This window comes from Cydia splendana, chromosome Z, assembly GCF_910591565.1.
Source record: "Cydia splendana chromosome Z, ilCydSple1.2, whole genome shotgun sequence".
In the NCBI taxonomy this organism is placed as follows: Eukaryota; Metazoa; Arthropoda; class Insecta; order Lepidoptera; family Tortricidae; genus Cydia; species Cydia splendana.
Genome location: NC_085987.1, coordinates 15,474,022 through 15,495,243, shown reverse-complemented (window position 1 = coordinate 15,495,243; position 21,222 = coordinate 15,474,022). Strand labels below are relative to the sequence as shown.

Below are 21,222 nucleotides of genomic sequence, written 5' to 3'. Positions count from 1 at the left end.
ACTTACAGGTTCATATTTGTTATATGATTTGAGAATATCACGTAATACATCATTATCACAAACTTGTCTTGAAGCAATGGAAACGAAAGTAGGGCAACCAACACTCTTGGCCCCATTCTGTGCCGCAATCTCATCAAACATTCGGACAGTCGGTGACGTGGTATGCATGGACAATGCCAGTTTTGCCATTCGCAACTGTGCTGGGGCCAGCAAGGAGCTGGCAACACCAATGCATGCATTGTATATTTCTTTATCAGTCTCTGTAAAAACAATTTCAATAAAGAAAATGCAGTAAACACTTAAACAGAACCTGGGACAGCAGCGTATCAAGACTCACTAGCATTTTAATATTAAATAGGTTTACTGGCCGGTTCACAAACTGGAAGACTGAATATGAAGTGGAACAGCCACAACTTAGTGCATTAAGTCTGGCAATCTGTTGTCTTTCAAACAACTTGTAAATGAATACATTAATCAAAGGAATATATTATTTTTAATATAAATATACCTTTTTTTTCAACCACGACATGATAGCAATTAAGTAAGCATTGTGGAAATTAATATTAACACTTTCAGTGCCAAAAGCCCCAATTCCAATACAAAATGAACCCGACTATCGGGTTCTTGGCACTGAAAGTGTTAAGTTGATATTTAACATTTGATGGAGTTTGTTAATATGAATCCTTCGAATTCCAGGCATAGATGCATTAAACCTTTCTGCCGCCGCGATATCGCGTCCGCAGAGGTTAAGAGAAGCCTGGCCTACAGTTTAGCTTCATCAACCCCCCCTGATGCAATGTAAGGCTAGCTGGCTAGCAGAGAAACTGAGTCTCACTAACTAACGCAATATTGGGTTATTTAAAAGTATAGAAAATGTATAAAGAATCAAAAACATCTGAGATTCACCCATGTGAAGGAGGTTTGAAAATTTTTAAGTGCTAGGACTTGAGGGGTTGATAATTTAAAAACCTCATTAACTAATCTCTAAGCTAAGATAAGTTGAATATTACTAGAAAATAATAACGAGTGAGTTACTTACCTAAATCTTCAAGACTAGATTTCAACGAATTTATACCATCCACAAATGACCAGAACAAGTCAGAGCTTTCAGTAGCAAGATATTCAGCTAGCTCTAGAACAATTGGTGTTGCTTCCCATTTAGCACTTACGAAACTAGTGACTGACTTCGCTTTTTTCTCATCCCTTTTAGGATTTAAATGTGCCGAAGTAACAATAACAAGGCCTAAAATAACTACCCAAACTCTAAAGCCGGAGGCTGTCATTGTGTACAAAATACCAAATTATTGGTTACTTGACCAATATTAGAACACTAAAATAATTATATATACAAATTAAAACACATAATACATTTTAATTACACGTATTAACGTGGTACGAATGAAATTTTACTTCTTTTGACTCCGCGTTGAAGGCGTTTATCACCAACCAATCAGCATCATACATGACATTACAAAACTAATTACGTTCCGTTTCAAGTTATCGTTGTGTGATTGTCCCAAGAAAACAAGATCATAATTATTACTAAATAATAAACCCCAGTTATTTTCGAATTAATACATTTTAACCACATCTATCATATTAGAAAGAAGAAGGACATAAATATAAATTGATTTTGGTGAGACTGTCCCAACTTGTCTATGACTTGACGGATGAATTGAAATGCTTTATGCTTTCAGTCGTCGCACCACCCAGGCTGACGCAACTAGGAACAAAAAAAAGTTTTGTATGGAAAATAGTGACCTAACCATAGCCAATAAAGCAAAACAAAACGTCAGTGCTATTTAGCTGTCAAGTCAACTTAGTCAACTGTCAGCCATATTGCTTTGCTTGTCATGGCGCCTTGCATGTATTACTCGCGTATTTCTTGGAGTTTAATTTTCAAAATCCTTTACCATTTTTAAATACAATCAAATGTGATAAAAACATATAGTGACTTCATAGATTTTGTGTAAATGCCACCGAAAATCAGAGCCTTTAAATGCGAAATATGTGGCAATCTCTACACTCGCGATGTTCCCGAAAAAAGGAAATTCATGGCGAAATTCCCGTTGGATGAAGACCGGTAAGTATTGCTTTAGATACTTTTAGCTTTATTTTGGTGTAAACACACCAAAACACATCGAAAATTTGATATTTCATATCCTTTTCATTGTCAACTAGGGATGTACTACAAGTATCGATAACTTCAGCTTTGTTTTTTTATCAATGTAAATAATATAGTAAGATGAGTGAAATTTCCTGTTAGAATTTGACCAAGAAAAGTCTGCAGCGATTTTGATAGCCCACGCGGTGCAAGTGTTATTTCTACGTCATAATTTCAAAGACGTTTGACGTTTAAAATAAACACATGCACTGCGTGGGCAAGGTATCAAAATCGCTGCAGACTTTTCATGGTCTAGCTCTATCTTGCATGCGATATGACTATAATTAATTCTCCGAAAATTTTCCCAGATCTATATCTTCCTTACAGAAACAGAAACAGTCACATAACTTCCCATTTTACAAGCTTTTATTTGCCTTCACCTGTCCCGTAGTCTGTCAAATCTTCGAGCTGATCTGATGATGGAGACAGGACAGGAGGTGGCAATAGGAACTCTGTGATGAAACAACGCGACCTAATTGTGTTAGGGGTTTTTAGAATTGTCTCGATAAGTATTAGTTGTCTGTCGTAAGAAAAGTACAGTCAGCGATAAAAGCTTGTACCAAAAATGAAATTTTTGCCAAAAACTTATTTAGAATCTTCCTTTCACGCTACATTTTGCTTGCAAACTGTAATTATATAACACATTTAAATGTTTTCAGGTGCAAGCAGTGGGTCAAAATAATTTTGAACGAAGACCTGGTATATCTTCCCATAGAAAAGTTACATGAATTAAAATTTGTATGCGCAGACCATTTCGAAAAAAAGCTTTTAATAAAAAAAACAATCAACTTAAAACGTCTGCCATCTGCCATACCTTCAAAAAATTTAAAAGCTGATCCACTTCCTGATGAAATGCTGCTTAATTTTCCTTGTCATGTTTATTCGAAAAGGAACATTCCTACGAATCTCGACCCTCTGGCGATCGGTGACAATGAAGTTTATTCACTACCCCAAGTAGAAGCCATCGCTGGGCCTAGTAACTCGGGTAAGTTTTAAACCTTTATTTGACAGTTATACCTACCTCTTTTAGATGAGATGAGTGATTTTAATTATATTTTTACACTAATTTTTACAGAATCGTTCATGTCTGGACAGCAGCTGCCATCTCAAACCATACCATTAAAAAAGCTTGAAGCTATTCCAATCGCTGATGAAACTCTGCTGAATTTTTCCAATAATGCTTATTCAACATTGTTGATAAAAGGAATGACAATGAAGTTTCACTACCTCAAGTAGAAGCTATCGCTGGGCCTAGTAACTCGGGTAATTTTTAAACCTTTATTTGACAGTTATAACTTATACCTCTTTTGGATGAGTAAAGGATTTTTATTATATTTTTACACTTTTAATATTTACAGATTCATTCATGCCTGGACAGCAGCTGCCATCTCAAGCCATGACATTACAAAAGCTTGAAGCTATTCCAATCACTGATGAAACTTAGCTGAATTTTTCCAATAATGCTTATGACAATGAAGTTTCACTACCTCAAGTAGAAGCTATCGCTGGGCCTAGTAACTCGGGTAATTTTTAAACCTTTATTTGACAGTTATAACTTATACCTCTTTTGGATGAGTAAAGGATTTTTATTATATTTTTACACTTTTAATATTTACAGATTCATTCATGCCTGGACAGCAGCTGCCATCTCAAGCCATGACATTACAAAAGCTTGAAGCTATTCCAATCACTGATGAAACTTAGCTGAATTTTTCCAATAATGCTTATGACAATGAAGTTTCACTACCTCAAGTAGAAGCTATCGCTGGGCCTAGTAACTCGGGTAAGTTTTAGCTTGTATTTGACAGCTAAATCTCTTGAAACGTTTTCCATTAACATATATCTAAGGACGGGCCTTAGGGCACTATGAATGGTGCTAGTGCTAGTTCAGCGGTGTACCTCACGAATTATAGCCAATAGTGCAGTCTAACGCAACTAGTTGCAACCAATCGCGCGCGCTTGATGCGAACTCATCAACCAATCGCAGTTGGTTGATTGTTGACTGCACGATTGGCTCGAATTCGTGTCTGTGACACAGCTGTACTGGTGGCACATTCTTGTTGCCCGTAAGGCCTATCCTACGTTTTCAGTAGAGTCTGGCTACTGAAATATTACACAAAGTTTTGGCGGGAAATTCATGTTGGAAAGTGTCTTCGTAAACTAAAAGAATCTTGTAACTGCATAAGGGCACGTGGAACAAGTTTAAATGGTTGAATAAATAAAGAGCTTTTGTTCGCGTGCGTGATGCCGTCACGGTTTCTGGTATATCATATGATAGTAGAGATTTTGAAATGTGTGTAGCGTGCGTACAAGGTAAGGCAACTAGGGTCCCCTTTCCTAAGAAATCTCTCAACAGGGCTAAAGAGGTCCTGGGCTTAGTCGCTACCATCTCCCTCATTCAGCGGTGCGAGGTATTTCTTGCTTTTCATAGACGACTATTCTAGAAAGACGTTTGTGTACTTTATAACTAAAAAAGGTGAAGTATTTGATAGGTTCAAAGAGTTTAAAGCTTTAGTGGAGAACCAGACAGGTAAAAAGATAAAATCGCTACGTAGCGACAACGGAGGATAATTCACAAGTTCTGCTTTTCAGGCGTATCTCAAGAGCAATGGCATCGTGCATCAAACCACTGTTCCTGGCTCCGCTGCTCAGAACGGGGTCGCTGAACGCGCGAACAGGACCGTGATGTGGGCTGCAAGATGCATGCTGCAAGATGCGGGCCTAAGCAACGAATTCTGGGCGGACGCCGTTAACATGGTCAAAAACCGCTGTCCTACGAAAGCTGTACTGGGTAGCACTCCTGAAGAAATGTGGAGTGGGAAAAAGGTATCTCTAAGTCATTTACGTATCTTTGGTTCTGTGGCTTATGCGATCACTTTGAAGCGTTCAAAATTAGATCCGAAAGGCAAAAAGTACATTTTTGTTGGGTATTGTCAACAGACTACTGTTATAGACTCTTATAATAGTGACGGAAATATAATAATGTGATTTATTTTTAGAACCGGCTCCGAATGCCCTTTCATTTAATACCACTCATAATTAGTTTATGAACAAAAATTTTTTTTTCCATACAAAAAAGATGACGTCATAACTCTTCTACTTTTTTTTCTTTTGGTGCGACGGGTCAAATTGATTCAAATGGTCTAAAGATAAATCGTACCGATTTTCATACCTTTAACACCATTTGCAGCTAATTCCCGAATTTCAGGCTGTACCGCTAACACTAGTAGTGAGTGGTAAATCATAAATCATTTATTTTTCGTGATAATCTTGTTTTACATACAAAAGTAACAATGATAAGGTTAGACATAGGTAGATAATTACATATTGTTTACCATGAAATGGGCTCGCCTCAGCATAATGCCGACCCGAGAGTCGGCGCTGGTCTTCCGGCGAGTCCATTTTTGTGGGCTACGATCACAGCTGTGGTACGTCTGATAATGCCAATTTGTCATAAAATTCTCAGAGTACGAGCGATCGAACGAGTACGGTCACAATACATGATCGTCTAGCTCAGGTGAATGTGATGATCCGGCCGATGCAACTTATATTCCAGAGGAGGAGAGTACGGATACTTCGGACAGTTCAACGGGTTCTCCACATTTTGGATTCCTAGCGGGCACGTGCGATCCAGATGCTCCACGGACTATACAAGAAGCACTGAGTGGTCCAGATGCTGACAATTGGAGGGAAGCAATGTCTTGTGAGTACAACTCATTATAAAAAAAAAGAACATTTTATTTTTCTTCTCATTTTTTTTATACTTTTCGCTGAGGTACCTACACCTACAAAAAAAATGTATGAGTAGCCATTAATACCCACTACATATACATATGAAAATATTTGCATAAATCTTCGCGCGTCATGTCAAAACAAAACCTCCGCGAAAAGTATAAAAAAAAACGAGAAGAAAAATAAAATGTTTTTTTTTTATAATGAAGTATAAGGACATGATGCAGGTAAAACATATACATTTTGTAGTCTATTTTATTGTTGTCAAATATAATTTTGTTTGGTTTATCTAACTTGAACAGTTTCCAAAATATGACACTTTCAATGATACACTGATTATTTTACATTATCCTGAATAACTCGAAAACAAAAGAAGATCGAGGACTTATATTAAGCATAGAGAGTTCTTAGGACCTGCCAGTACACCACCTGAAAGAATGACCAAATCCGTCCGGGGCATCCGGGGGCACTTCTTGTTCGCTTAGCCTGCTAGACCCTTTGAAGCTTGTGGGTATGCTAGAAGTATCTTAGAATTATGATGATCGGTCAGCGAGCGAGTGAGTGAGTGTGTCAGTGTCGAAATTAAGGAACTTTGACGTACAATAATTCTTAAACTACAAGTTCAAATTGAATGTTTTTGAGATTATATGTAAAGCATGTTAAGCCCTATATGTAACTGAAAATTTAGGGTTCTAGCTTTAGCCAGCACAAAATTACAGGACGTCGAAAATGGCCTGAATCGCTTCGAGAAAAGGATGGTACGGCCGTGCCTCTTTGTTTTGCTCGACTTGGCGGGGGCACTGCCGTGCCCCCAGATGGAAGAGTGTAAAGTGTTCGCCTACTCCCATGGAAACAGGATTTAAGTTACCTAGGGGCAATCAAAGAGATGATACCTATGATTATAGAGTAGTAGTAGTAGTAGTAATCACTTTATTGTACACAACACAGGTTTACAAAAATAAATTACAGCAATGGAAGTACAAAGGCGAACTTATCCCTATAAGGGATCTCTTACAGCTAGAGGTCTTGTAGGTTCTCTTATGTATATTGCTATCTGTACCCGATCAGACATCGCATACGCAGTTAGCTACTTGAGTCAATTTAATGAATCATTTACTTACAGAGACCCACTGGAAAGCAGCCAAAAGAGTCCTGCGCTACTTGAAAGGTACCTTGGATCTCCGTTTGACTTTTAAGAAAAGCAAGCAGCAGCTGGATATCACTGGATATGCGGATGCAGACTGGGGCAGTGACGACGTGGACCGCCGGTCGTACACGGGCTACGTGTTTAAAATAGGTGAGTCAGTAGTTACTTGGGAAAGTCGCAAGCAAAAAACAGTTAGCCTTAGCTCTACCGAAGCCGAATACTGCTCTTTGTCAAATTCTTGTAAAGAGGGTTTGTTTATTAGTACATATCTGAAAGAAATTGTACCGACAATTTTCAATGACAATTAGTCAGCGCTAAAATTGTGTAGAAGCTCTTTACATCAGCGGTTCTCAATCTTTTTTTTTGACGGAAGCCTTTTGGAAAGCGAAATACTTGATGGAACCCTACAATAAAACAATAGTTTTTAGAAGTGTGTTTTTTGCATAGTAAAATTTTTCGAGGCGACTAAAGCATAGTGTTCTAAATTCTTGCGGAACCCCTGCAGGGGTGTCGCGGAACCCTAGGGTTCCGCGGAACACACTTAGAGGATGGCTGCTTTACATCATGCTAGGACCAAACATATCGATATACGGCATCATTTTATTAGAGAACTTGTAAATAGTAATAAGATTACTATTGAGTATCTGAATACTAATGATATGTTGGCAGATATACTGACAAAACCGTTGTGTAAAGTTAAACACAGTAAGTTTGTGAGACAACTCACATTACTGTCATAGGTAAATGCATATAACTATGTATTCTATGTAATAATTGTGTTCTTAATGTAAATACCATCATGGTTATTTGTTGGTTTAGTCAAACATGATAGTGATTACATGAAATTAAAAGACTCTTTTATTTTATAAACATTTATTGAATTCATAATGTGGAAAACTGAACTTTGTTGATACGGTGTAGCGAAAGTTCAGTGCATATGTTTTTATTAATTTACTTTTTTATTTATTAGAAGTGTAGGTAAACCGCAAACAATTGAATGAATGACATATATTGACAACTAACTTTTAACTTATCACCAAAGACAATTGGTGATACAACAAGGAAATGTCTGTCAGCAATATTTGGCTGGCCAGACTCAGACTTATATGCTTTGAATATTTACAGAATCATACATGGTCGAGCAACAGCTGTCAAGTCAAAGATTAAGTCACAAAGAAATATCCCAATCACGTACAAGGAAACGGTCTCACAGTTCAGGTATAAATAGAGTTAATAATGTTAATATACTTGGTCAAGCAAATTTTGTCAGTAGAAAAAGGCGGGAAACACAAATTTCCTATGGGCCGATAACCCTTCGCGCCTACATTTTTAGGGTTCCGTACCCAAAGGGTAAAACGGTACCCTATTACTAAGACTCCGCTTCTCCGCGTCACCAGGCTGTATCTCACGATCCGTGACAGCTAGACAGTTGAAATGTTCACAGATGACGTATTTCTGTTGCCGCTATAACAACAAATACTAAAAAGTACGGAACCCTCGGTGGGCGAGTCCGACTCGCACTTGTCCTGTTTTTGTTAGAGCAGTTGCCCTTGCATTTTTGGCAGATGGGCGCACAAGGGAGTTTATTGCGTCTGCATACTCTGCATATGCACGATCTCCTTTGGCAGTCTATAGCACAACCACATCGCGTCAACTCTGTACACACTTTCCAGTGCTTTTCTTGTGTAGTCCAATTTTTGAACATTCAGACTCTTTAGCGTGAACTACGGTCAATGAGGCTGTCTATGCTGCTGAAAGATTACGCGCGTTTTTTAAATTTGCCGCCCTTTTCTACTGACAAGATTTGCTTGACCATCTATATATGATGCACCAGTCACCTGCAATAATTTACAGGGTGAATGTAATAGGTCCTACTCAGCAACATTTAATATGGGACCAACCCCGAGATAGCGAAAAAAATTTGTCGCTCCCATACAAAATATCCACAAAATGTTAAATTGGTATTTTCGTGTAAGCAATACATGTAGACAGCAATTCCTGCCGTAGTCGAGTAAACACATTAAAATGATATAGTTAGACCCTTATTGGCCCAGGGCCTGGCACTAGAAATATTAGAAAAATGTAAAGTTACATACCAGTACAGTGAACTGCGAAAATGCATGGATAAATTATGAATGAATTCATTGATAAAGTCGCCATACACTTTTACGGATACAGTACTTCTTAATAATTATCAACATTTTACAGTACATTATGGCCCTTTAAACTTTCGACATAACTATGCACGTGTTGTGCCAATTACTGCACTAATCATTTTTTAACTTACAGACCCACCTATATCAAGACAGTCGCATTTACTGGATCATGATTATTGTAAAAGAAACAAGAGCAGCTTCCAATCACCTAAAAGAAAAAAGTTATCTGCTACCACAGGTAAACTCTGCTTGTGTTTCTGTTTTCTTTTGCGTTGTTTCCTTTTATTGAGGTGTGTAATATAGTATTTGTATTGTATTGTCAAGTTTGAGTCCTGATGATGAGATCCATCAGGAATCGAATGGACTCCTTAAATATTATAGGCATATATAGGTATTGTGATTTTAGTTTCACTTCAATAAATCAAGCATAATATATATGTGTAAAAAAAAAATGTTTAAAAAAACCGGCTGAGTGCGAGTCGGACTCGCGTTTCTAGGGTTCCGTACATAAGTCCGACTCACGCTTGACTGCACATTTCTAATAGGTTTTCCTGCCATCTGTAGGTAAAGAACTATTTTGTGTATTTTTTTCAAAATTTTAGACCCAGTAGTTTCGAAGATAAAGGGGAGGGGAATGGTAATTTTTTGGCTATTTTCTTAAATAACTTCAAACCTATGTATTTTAAAAATTATAAAAAGAAAACATGTCCCTCTTTGGGTCACTAATTTACATATGTGTACCAAATTTCAACTTAATTGGTCCAGTAGTTTCCGAGAAAATAGGCTGTGGCTGTGACAGACGGACAGACAGACAGACGCACGAGGGATCCTATAAGGGTTCCGTTTTTTCCTTTTGAGGTACGGAACCCTAAAAACGTGGCATTTGATGACATGGAACTGCTGATGATGATCAGATTGAAATTCTTCAACGACGCCTATAGTTCACTTTTTTATCATTAGAAATAAGGTAAACAATCTTGATGTGTCTTTTAATTGAAAAACACATTTTAAAAATAAGTTACGGCAAATATGTAACAATTATGAATCTAATACGATGTTTTATATTCTTCTGCTTTCATAAGTAATAGTTATTGATTTTTAAAAAGCGTTTTTCAATTAAAAGACATGTCAAGATCGCTTACCTTCTAACAAGTTCTTTCTAATGCTAAAAAAAACGAACTATAGTTCACGTTAGGTTTTTAGCAAACATCTTAGAGATGGTAACTCCTTATTACCAAATGTAATAAAATATTTTATTCATAATTACAGAGCCATCTACATCGAGACAGTCGCATTTACTAGACCATGATTATTCTAAAGAGGAGAAGAGCATTCATTCTCCAATCACCTAAAAGAAAAAAGTTATCTGCCAAAGGTAAACAGTACTGTGTATTTACATAAAGATTTCAAAATCAGAAGGATCCTTCCGTTGTTTTTCAGGGTTCCGCACCCAAAGGGTAAAAACGGAACCCTATTACTAAGACTTCTCTGTCCGTCTGGCACCAGACTATATCTCATGAACCCTGATAGCTAGACAGTTGAAATTTTCACAGATGATGTATTTCTGTTGCCGCTATAACAACAAATACTAATAAAAAATAAGTTCATAAACTAAAACCCGACTACTACTGCTAATCGTGCTGTAAAAAGCATGAAACAAGATATCACTTGTCACTTTATATTACTTTTGCGAGGGTGTCGTCAATACAGAAATGCACGCAGAGCGCCGCATATATCGGGCTACGCCCGACTGCTTTGGCTTTGGAACGCGTACACCGCGCCACGTACGTTGGGCTACGCCCGACGCTTTTAGTATATGACGCTCATAGTACATAATATATATTAACGTTCGTGACTTTATGACCTCTAGAGGGCGCCGTGTTCAAATTGTTGTGACGTCATATAGCCCATAACCAGCGGACGACTAAGGGCCAGTTGCACCAACCACATTTGACAGACTGATCAACGTCAGCCCCAGCGCTTTACTATGAACTTTCCATACATAAAAATTTAGCGAACTCTTTAACGATAGGTACGAACAGTTTGGTGCAACCGAGCCTAAGACGCTCGAATGACATATCGACATATCATTTGTCAAATTATAATGAGTACTTTAGAAGTTATGAGGGAACAGATGAACATACATATATACGAGTACATACCCACATACATAAAAATCGGTAAAAATCATAACCCTCCTTTTGCGTTGCCGTAGTCGGGTAAAAAGTATAGAACCTTTGGTGGGCGAGTCCGACTAGCACTTGTCTATGTTTGTTACTCCATACGGCAAAGTGCGAGTCGGACGCGCGCACGACGGGTTCCGTACCATTACGGCAAAAAAATCACATTTGTTGTATGGGAGCGACGCACTTATATATTTATTTTATTCTGTTTTTAGTACTTACTTGTTGTTATAGCTTCAATAGAAATACACTGTGAAAACTTCAACTGTCACGGTTCATGAGATGTATCTCATCGCTGGCGGCTGGCTTGCTAGCATCTCCAATATCTCCATCTCCATGTAGCCTCGACAGCGATTTTTCAAACTTTTAATCTGCATTTAAATAGTGTTAGGTATTTGTTGAAATTGAACTGCTCATGAAAACTAGAATGAATGAAAATCCTCTAAGGCAGCGGTCAGCAACCGGCGGCCCTCTCACTTGCAGCCCGCAAGCCTCCCTGGCTATTTTGTATGTAATATTGACAAACGATAATGACTAATAAAGTCATAAATATTAACAAAGTGCGGCCCGCGTCAACTTCGTTAACTACTATATGGCCCTTGGCTGCTAAAAGGTTGCCGACCGCTGCTCTAAGGCAGCGGTCGGCAACCTGCGGCCCGCGGGCCGCATGCGGCTTGTGAACCTGTTACTTGCGGCCCGAGAGCCGCCTTGGCTATTTTGTATGTAATAGTGACAAACGACAATGTCTCATAAAGTCATAAATATTAACAAAGTACGGCCCGCGTCACCTCCGTTAACTACTATTTGGCCCTTGGCTGCTAAAAGGTTCCCGACCGCTGCTCCAAGGCATAAGATTTTTGAAAGTCTTGATGCACTATGGTTGAAAATAATTTAAATGGCATTGAAAATTATTGATTTCAATTTATATTTTATCAGAAATAAAGAAGTATTGTGGTATTAGTATATTATGGAAATGAACTATTTGATCTTTATTTTTATGTTTTTGTTGAAATAACTCGGTTAAATAAGGTATATATTTTATTTTTACAGATTTACAAGTGACACCACGAAAAAGAAAATTATTAAAAAAAATTGATGTCTACAAGCAGAAAATAACAACATTGCGTGAAGGAAATGTATTGCCGCGCATTAAATCATTAGCTCTGAAGACCTTAATCACTGCGTATTTACGCAACAACCGTAGAAATGGATGCGAGGAAAGAGATGGAGTCCAATTGAAAAAGCATTGGCAATAGCAATTTACAAGAAATCTCCCAGGACATATCGTCATTTGTTACAACTGGTGGCCTTGCCCAGCATTAGAACATTGCAAAGTCAACTTCAAAACATGGAATTAGAGCCGGGCATCAGCCCGACTATATTAAATCATTTAAAAAAGAAAGCCACAGCAATACCTGAAAAAGATAGGCTGGTCGAGCTACTTTTTGACGAGATTGCTTTGAAAAGGCGTCTGATTTTAAACACCAGATCAGATAAAGTTGAAGGATTTACGGATTTAGGAGAAACTGGATACAGAAGTGCAGAAGTGGCAGATCACGCCTTAGTTTTCATGGTACAAGGTTTACATAAAAAACGGAAGCAACCGATAGCCTACTATTTTGTTAAGGGGACGATATCAGCGCAAAACCTTGCTGGTATTATTAAAGATATAATAAGGGCACTTGCTGATATTGGTTACACGGTGGTTACCACAGTATGTGACCAAGGACCCACTAATATTGGCAGTTTGAATTTACTCAAAAGGTGGTGTGGCATCCCAACTACTACCAATTATTTCATATTGGATGATAAGAGAGTTTATATAATGTTTGATATTCCGCATTTACTGAAATCGGTAAGAAACAATTTTCATAATGGAGGAGAAATTGTAATAAACGGGAAAAAAGGAAAGTGGTCTCACCTATGAGAAGTGGCGGAAAAAAATAAAAGTACCTTACATTTCAAAAAACTAACAGCCCTACACGTGAATCCTACATTTCGATCGAAAATGAAAGTAAAACTAGCTGCTCAAGTGCTCAGTAATACCGTCGCTGCTATTTTAAAACTCATGGCTGAGAAGCACGATGATGATGATGTTGAGAAAGCTCAGGAAATCTCGGATACTGCCCGTATCATAGATATACATTATCAAAAGGTCACAGCAACAAGGTACATCAAAATAATAAAACAATAAAAACAGCTTGTCATGGATAAAGCCAATCACTTAAGGGGCCCACTGATTAACAGTCCGCCGGACGGTATCGGCCTGTCAGTTAGAACAAAATTTTGACAGTTCCGAACAACTGACAGGCCGATACCGTCCGGCAGACTGTTAATCAGTGGGCCCCTTTAGAGTTAGTCCAAAAGTTCTGTCAAAACGAACCTACAGATTCCTTATTATTCGTACATATACGTATAATTTAAAAATTTATTAAAAGTGAATTCATTCAAATTTTTTGACTTGACTGCAATTCTTTAATTAAGATTTCGTATACCAAATTGCAATTGGGTACTTTTAATGTACGGGCTCCCAACTCAACTATAATATTCATTTCGAAAAAAACCATACCTCAAATTCATTATTTATTTTAGGTTTGTATAGTAGAAACAATTTCTTCGTACGTTAGAAACGCGCATGGTACACCATTAATATAGCAACAATGTTAGTTTCCAATAGGTTACGGTGGCAAAATCGAGAACAAAAACTGTCTAAAAATTGAATTTAACAAGGAGCAGGTACCAGGGCCTCATGAGTTACGAGAAGGTGTCGTTGACCAACCCGCCGAGACGCGTACGTGTATGAAGGTATCGCAGCTGCTCGGAGGGTAACTTAGCTGTATACCTGTGATTTGTTTAACTATATGATTCTACTAGTTTAAAGTGCATTTTAGAAATATACAATAGGGATACGAGTATAATCAATCTTTTCAATCTCGTACCTCGCTTAGACAATTCTCTATTATAACACGATTGTATTGTACTATTAACGTAATTTTCTTTCGCAGTTTTGGAGTGCGCTGGTGGCCTAGTGGTAAAAGCGTGCGACTTTCAATCCAGACGTCGCGGGTTCAAACCCCGGCTCGTTCCAACGAGTTTTTAGGAACTTATGTACGAAATATCATTTGATATTTACCAGTCGCGGTGAAGGAAAACACCGGACTATTTCCCATAAGGCCTAGTTTCCCCTCTGGGTTGGAAGGTCAGATGGCAGTCGCTTTCGTGAAAACTAGTACCTACGCCAATTCTTGGACTCAAGGCTCCTATGAGCCGTGGCAATGTGCTGGGATAATGCGAGGAAGATGAATTCGCTTCCGCAGGTTTGCATAATTCGCACAAATATCGTTTTATGACAGAGCGTTAGCGAAGGTCTGCAGTCAGATTTTCCGGATGTTCTCTGCAGGTCGTATTTTTAATCGATTTTCGTCTGATTTTCGTGAAATTTTGTGAGCCGGTTTGGTAATTAAGTAGATTTTTTTTCGTTAGTAAGTACTAAGAAAATTATAGGTACTTAACCCTACCTTTGGTTACTACAACTAGCGTAAGACAAAGACAGTATGATTCTCTCTGTATATGTTTTAAATGTGACAGTCCCGTGCCAAATTATTAAAATAGGACATTCTATATCCACTAGACTAGTTTGTTAATTACCCATTTACCCGTTGACTGTCGGAGGGATTTATTTTCAAAGTTTTTATTGTACATAAGAATCATTTTTTAATAATTATACGCAACAAAATTCGATTACAATTTTTTATTTGTTAATTCAAATTAAAATGGCATATTTACAGACCGGGCGTACATTGAATCCTGAACGAAACAGGATTCTAAAATAGAATCTTGAGCGTAGTAAGGGATTCAAGTGTTTATGCCCAAGATGGAAATAATGTTGCTACCTATGGCACATACTACTTTTAACATCACCAATGAGGAAATTATTATATACTAAAAATATTATTTAACCTTAAAAAATATGCTCCTGCTCCCAGCAGGGAAGAAAAGTGCCACTTTGATCCCTCCTAGCGAGAAAAAATAATACATTACATACCTAGGGAGGTAAATTCGTAAATGCTCCAGATCGCAGGTGTTTGTGGCCCGAGCCGCAGATGAGGGCCATAAATATGCGATCTGGGGCTTTACGAATTACCGCCCGTGGTTTGTATAAAGTTTTACGTCTTGCCTTGGCCAGGAAGTGAGATTTTCTTCCCGTCCCTTGGGAACTACTATTCGAAAAAAGGGGTTTTTCTTCTCTGCTAGGAGGGATCAAAGTGTTACTTTTCTTCCCTGCTAGGAGAGATCAAAGAAACACTTTAGTTCTATAGGACGATTATTTTTTTGCATATATTTTTAGCTTAAATCATATATACTTTGAATTCATCGCTTCGTTTAGAATTCTATGTACGCCCTCGCCGTAAATAATATGTCATTTTGCTCCATCCTCCAAAATATTTCTGGTCCACATTTAAGTCCAACCATGTACCTATTAGTCCACTCAAAGAACACTTTAATAACGTACGACTTAAATGTGGACTCGATCCTAACCTGAGTACGAAATTTGTTGACAAGGAGCCTATGTTTCAACCATACCCATTTTATCGATATCGATAACATTTTATCGATATCGATAAAATACGCAAGCGTGTAGGATACTACACTATGTAAGTCTGTTATGTTGGTACTATTGTTCTTTGACAGTTCTTTGTCGTACATGTTGGTAATGATTGGATAACCAAACATACACACAGCTAATCAAATCGCTAGTATGGAAGTCCCGTCTCTTAAAACGTAGTGATTATATTCTCTTTGGCACCACCCATCAAATCCAGGCAGCCAGCCCAGCCAACCAAACCAAACCAAGTCCTGCCAAGTCCAACCAACCTCTTCTTCGGTCATTACAATAGATTTGCCTACTGTCTCTTACTTCTCTTATCACACAGCAGTAATTTTGATAAATTTGAAATGAAGTAAGTTTAAATTGATCGCGTGTGTTATGGCGCGATACCATATTATTTTATTTTACAACTATGCAATGACCCGTTGAATGTCGCGTCTATTAATGTAGAGACATCCATCGATTAATTTGTATCTTTATTTTTAGGTTGCTTTTATAAGTTACAGTTCTGGCTCCATATATTTTGAATTGAAGACCACGAAGAACTTACAGAAGTGATTGGAATACCAATAAGATGCAGTACACTTCCGATGAAGCCTACGCTCGACTCATTAGCCACAAGATGACCGTACCACAAAGGATAAAGGTATACAAGCAGTTAGTTCAGCCTTGGTTTGGTTTGATTTGGAAGCTATCTAAAACACTTACGTCTCTGGTTTCTAGGCAACTGGTGACATAATGGATGACGAAACCCAAAACGGTTTGGGAACAGGATGGGACTATGCCAATGAAAAATTTGATATGAAGGTACCAGAAAGGATACTTGTAGTTGGGCAAGATCAGCACATTGGTGAATATTGTCTTTCAATTTACTTATTTTTTATTACAATTTCTGGTTTACAGGAGATAAAAAGAAGGATCACAATTGGAGAAATAGGTTGATCTCAAACCTACACTCATTTAGAATATGAATGGCAACTTAAAAATTGATATCCATTAAATACATCTGTGTTATATGAACTAAAAAAATTACAGATTTCACGCTACTCACAACTATCGGAGGACATTAAAAATGAACATCAAAAATAATATGTATAAGTGCTATTAAAGTGGAACCTTGAAAACTCGAACCCAGATAGACGCCGCCGCATCCATTTGCCGTGCCACTGACGCCACGGGGGTAAAATTTAGTTTTGTGAATAAATAATGCCAACCTAAAAGTGGGGTGTTTTTCAGTAGATTTTCATCAAAAGACGGTCGCCGTCAAATGCCGTCTTTGGCGTCGTTGTCACGATTTTGCGTTTACGTCAATTGCCGTCTGTGGCGTTCAAAAGGTTGATACGAAATAAAGTGCAATTCCCTTCCCGTCAAAGCCCAAAACCTCCATAACTCGAAATATTTAATCTCATTAAGATAAAGTAACCGACAATAGCCACGGAGTGGGTGCCAGAATGTAAACGCCGGCAGGGTCGGCCTAAGAGGAGATGGTGGGATGACCTGGACGCATTTCTCAGCAACTGGATGAATGCTGCAGTTAATCGGGAGGATTGGAAGTCTAGGGGGGAGGCCTTTGCCCAGCAGTGGGACACCTTATAGGCTCATTAAAAAACCAACAATTCACTTCACGACTATCCAGTACGATTTCTACCTCTCTAACTCGAAAAATTAAATTTTACCTCTACTTATAACTCGAAAAAGATAATAAGAGTGTACTTTACGCGTTTGTAAAATTTTACCTCTAATACGAATTTTTCTAGCGTTTTACCTGTGTAACTCGAAACCCCTTTAAGATGAAACAAAACCTATAAGAACCTCCCTAAAATAAGTTGATGACCCTATAAGACCAAACCACGTTAACACGAAGTTTTGGCGTTTCCCTTGAGATTCGTGGTATCGAGGTTCCACTTTGCCCGAAAAACTGGACCAGTGCGAGTCTGACTCGCCAACCGAAGGTTCCACTTTTTAACTTATTTCTTATTTTATTTTTAAATATGAAATGTTTCCTGTAACCAATATACTGGTATAAAATATCTTATAAAATACCTGAATACAAGATGATTTGGAATGGAATTTTTTTTCATGTTTAGGTACCAAAGCTCCGCCTCGAGAAATTCAGCTAGATAATGCTGTACTCCCCACTGATCCAGGGATGATCCGAGTGAACACGCCTCCTCGTGTGATCACTCTCGATCAGCACTACTTCCCATCAGCTGATGACTTTCAGGAGAGTATGCCTAACTCTCCTCCCAGGAATGTAAGACTGTACAGATCTCAAGCAGATGGTGCCCTGTCACAACCACATGTTGATCATTTTAATGACTCGACTATGACAGAATCAAGACTTGTTCTAAGGTAACTGTTTACTTTTCTAAACCATGATTGTACATTTATAATATTTAAGTAACTATGTAAGCGTATTATGACTGTTTTAATTTTTGGATATTTTTCAATGAAATATATTTTACCTTATCTTATCTAACTTCAAAATAAATTAAAATCTTAAATATTTATATTATCAATATAAAGCATTTGAAGATGAATTTAAAACTATAAGGTCACCTCGGGCAAATGCGTTACTGTTTTTTTTTAATATTTTTTACTCTCCTTTAACCCCATATTATGAAATATTTAATAAGTGGATTGAAATATTATTTTGCTGTGGGCTTTCTCTCTCTCAAGTCTCAAACTCTTTGCCAAGATAATTCGTGAAGTAACTTTTTTGTTGCACTATAATTAAAATATATACCTAGATGTATTTTTTTTTCAAAACGGAAATTTAGATAACTCGACTATGACAGAATCAAGACTTGTTCTAAGGTAACTTCAAAATAAATTAAAATCTTAAATTTTTATATTATCAATATAAAGCATTTGAAGATGAATTTAAAACTATAAGGTCAACAGGGGCAAATGCATTACTGTTTTTTTAAATATTGTTTACTCTCCTTTAACCCCATATTATGAAATATTTAATAAGTGTATTGAAATATTATTATGCTGTGGGCTTTCTCTCTCTCAAGTCTCAAACTCTTTGCAGAAGTAACTTTTTTGTTGCACTATAATTAAAATATATACCTAGATGTGTTTTGTTTTTCAAAACGGAAATTTAGATGCCTTTGCCCCAGTTGGGCAAATTGCGTCTTTTTAAAATAATTTATAAACAATTACGATAAGATCTTCAAACCTCATGAAACGTAATACAGTATTTTAGAAGGTTTAATCAACACAAGGGGCCATAAACAGCAATTAACAACATCAAGTAGAAAATAGTATAATTTGGGTAAATGCGTCCCTAATTTGTAGACACATATATCCAAAGCTAATTTCCAGATGTTGTAAACCTTTTAAGTCAATTAAAAAAACTAACATTAAAAAAATTAAAGAGGTTTTATTTAAGTGTGGGCGAAAGTGTTTCTGGTAAAACAAAAATTGGGAAATGTATTACTTATATTGCAAAGCTTGGCAAGTAAGTTCCGTTCCGTAGAAAAGCTAGCATTAGAAAATTTTGTATGGTCGAAGGGCTGAAATTTTAGCTTCGCGAGCTTTTGTACTGACGAAACATTCTTGAATAGCTGCTAAAACTACGTATCAAGTATACTGGTAAAACTATGAATCAAGTTAAAAGATTGTTGACCATTGACATCGGGACAAATGCGTTACATAGACGAAAAAATAACTCAAATAGACGCAATTACCCCGGTTGACCTTACAAGTTTAATTATTAACATAAGTTTTTTGTGTCTGCAGAGATCCAACACCTCCAATGGGAGCTGGCGAAGGTCTCTCCACTGCTGAAGAGATGGTGCATTTACGACGACAGATAGTCAAATTAAACAGGCGCGTAATGTCGATCGAAGCTGAACAATTACAGAGACAGCAAAAGGAGAAGATAGCTTACGCTATTGGCATTGCTTACTTGTTGTTCAAAGTTATTGCTTGGCTTAATCGATCCTAATAAGTTATACAAGGTATTTCTCCAATTTCCCATGTAGATGTCGATTTTAAAATGCATTAAAGAGATCTAGGTCATATTTAAAATGTGAAAATGGAATTCAAAAATGTACTACTGCCTAAATGAAATTTACTAGATCTGGTCAGTTTTAAAAAGAGTAATTTTGGTCCGAAATGTAATGTTCCGTAGGTTGCCGTAACGTTTATAGAAAACAACGGATAAGTTGAAAGTTTATTGCGTTGCATAATTAGTACTGTACTCTATTTTGACCACTCGGATAATTCCGAGCTTCTACAATTGTATCATAATAGTTCTGCATGCAATATTTTCCTCTGTAACGGTGTAAGTAGACAACTATGACATGTATAAATGTATTTTCTTTCTTTGTTTCTATTGTTTTTTCTAGTAGGTACTTAGGTAACTTTTTTTATACAATACAACAGTTGGCCACAAGAAAACTATATCTTAAGGAAACAATTTATGTTATAAGGTATAACATGTGGTCTTCAGAACATTACGATTTCTTGTACAGTGATGTTATAAATTTTAGATGTACATAATAATTCAACCATCTTACTTGAATAATGAAATCGAGTTATTGCCCTGTTAGTATAGATGACACCTATGTAATGAGTTACATTTTATCCCAATAAAAATAAAAGTTAAAGTCTTTTTTTCTTAAAAACGCACGCAGAGAAATGGTAGGTTATCATAGAAGGTAGAATCCTATAGAAGTGGTATATACGCGTGCCTCCGTGAGGGACAAAACATACGCAATGCGACACTATGATTGTTCGAATTTATTTGTTGCCCACCATAATCCATACTAAATTTACGGTGGGGAACAAATAAAATGTGAGACTGTGACAAGGACAAACAATAATAGCTCATTCGCTGCTACTCCTACTGAAAGATACATAAGACTATCCTGTTCGGTCACTTCCCCCCACCTTTCATGCTAGATCGGGTTATTCCCACTAGTTACCACCAAGTTCTTACCAGTTGTAACTACTGGGAATTTTTTTCCCACCTTTTACCACTGGTAACGACGACGCTGACGACGTTAAGCTCGCTATGCCCATACAAAATCCATGTGATGTAGGTAAGCTCCAAACGGATATCGATAGCGTATATCGATGGGGTGCCATTAATAGCTTACACCTTAACTCAAGTAAATGCGCAGTTATGACATATTCAAGAACATCTCAGACCATTGATAGATCCTACACATTAAACGGCCAAATCCTACAAAATGTAAACTCTATTCGTGACCTGGGTA

General features: G+C 37.3%; 2 protein-coding genes and 1 long non-coding RNA gene across 3 annotated transcripts in view; 2 read left to right on the top strand and 1 right to left on the bottom strand.

Annotated features, from left to right (window-relative positions):
- LOC134804562 (UDP-glucose:glycoprotein glucosyltransferase) overlaps positions 1–1,450 on the bottom strand; it is a 38,567-nt gene extending 37,117 nt beyond the window's left edge. Inside the window, exons 1-2 of the mRNA XM_063777662.1 lie at positions 1,040–1,450; positions 7–260 (exon numbers count right to left, since the gene is read on the bottom strand). Coding sequence (XP_063633732.1) covers positions 7–260; positions 1,040–1,283 — 498 coding nt within the window. The 5' untranslated portion in view covers positions 1,284–1,450. The remainder of the gene's footprint in view (positions 1–6; positions 261–1,039) is intronic.
- Positions 1,451–1,756: 306 nt separating this feature from the next.
- On the top strand, positions 1,757–3,677 carry LOC134804577 (uncharacterized). Its single transcript, XR_010146144.1, has 4 exons — positions 1,757–2,083; positions 2,824–3,149; positions 3,240–3,427; positions 3,523–3,677. It is a non-coding gene; the product is annotated as an uncharacterized LOC134804577 (long non-coding RNA).
- Positions 3,678–16,185: 12,508 nt separating this feature from the next.
- LOC134805202 (transport and Golgi organization protein 11) lies at positions 16,186–20,610 on the top strand. Its single transcript, XM_063778512.1, has 5 exons — positions 16,186–16,343; positions 16,478–16,637; positions 16,715–16,841; positions 18,079–18,343; positions 19,739–20,610. The coding sequence occupies exons 2-5, from the start codon at positions 16,566–16,568 to the stop codon at positions 19,944–19,946; spliced, it is 672 nt and encodes a 223-aa protein (XP_063634582.1). The 5' UTR covers positions 16,186–16,343; positions 16,478–16,565; the 3' UTR covers positions 19,947–20,610.
- Positions 20,611–21,222: the final 612 nt, after the last annotated feature.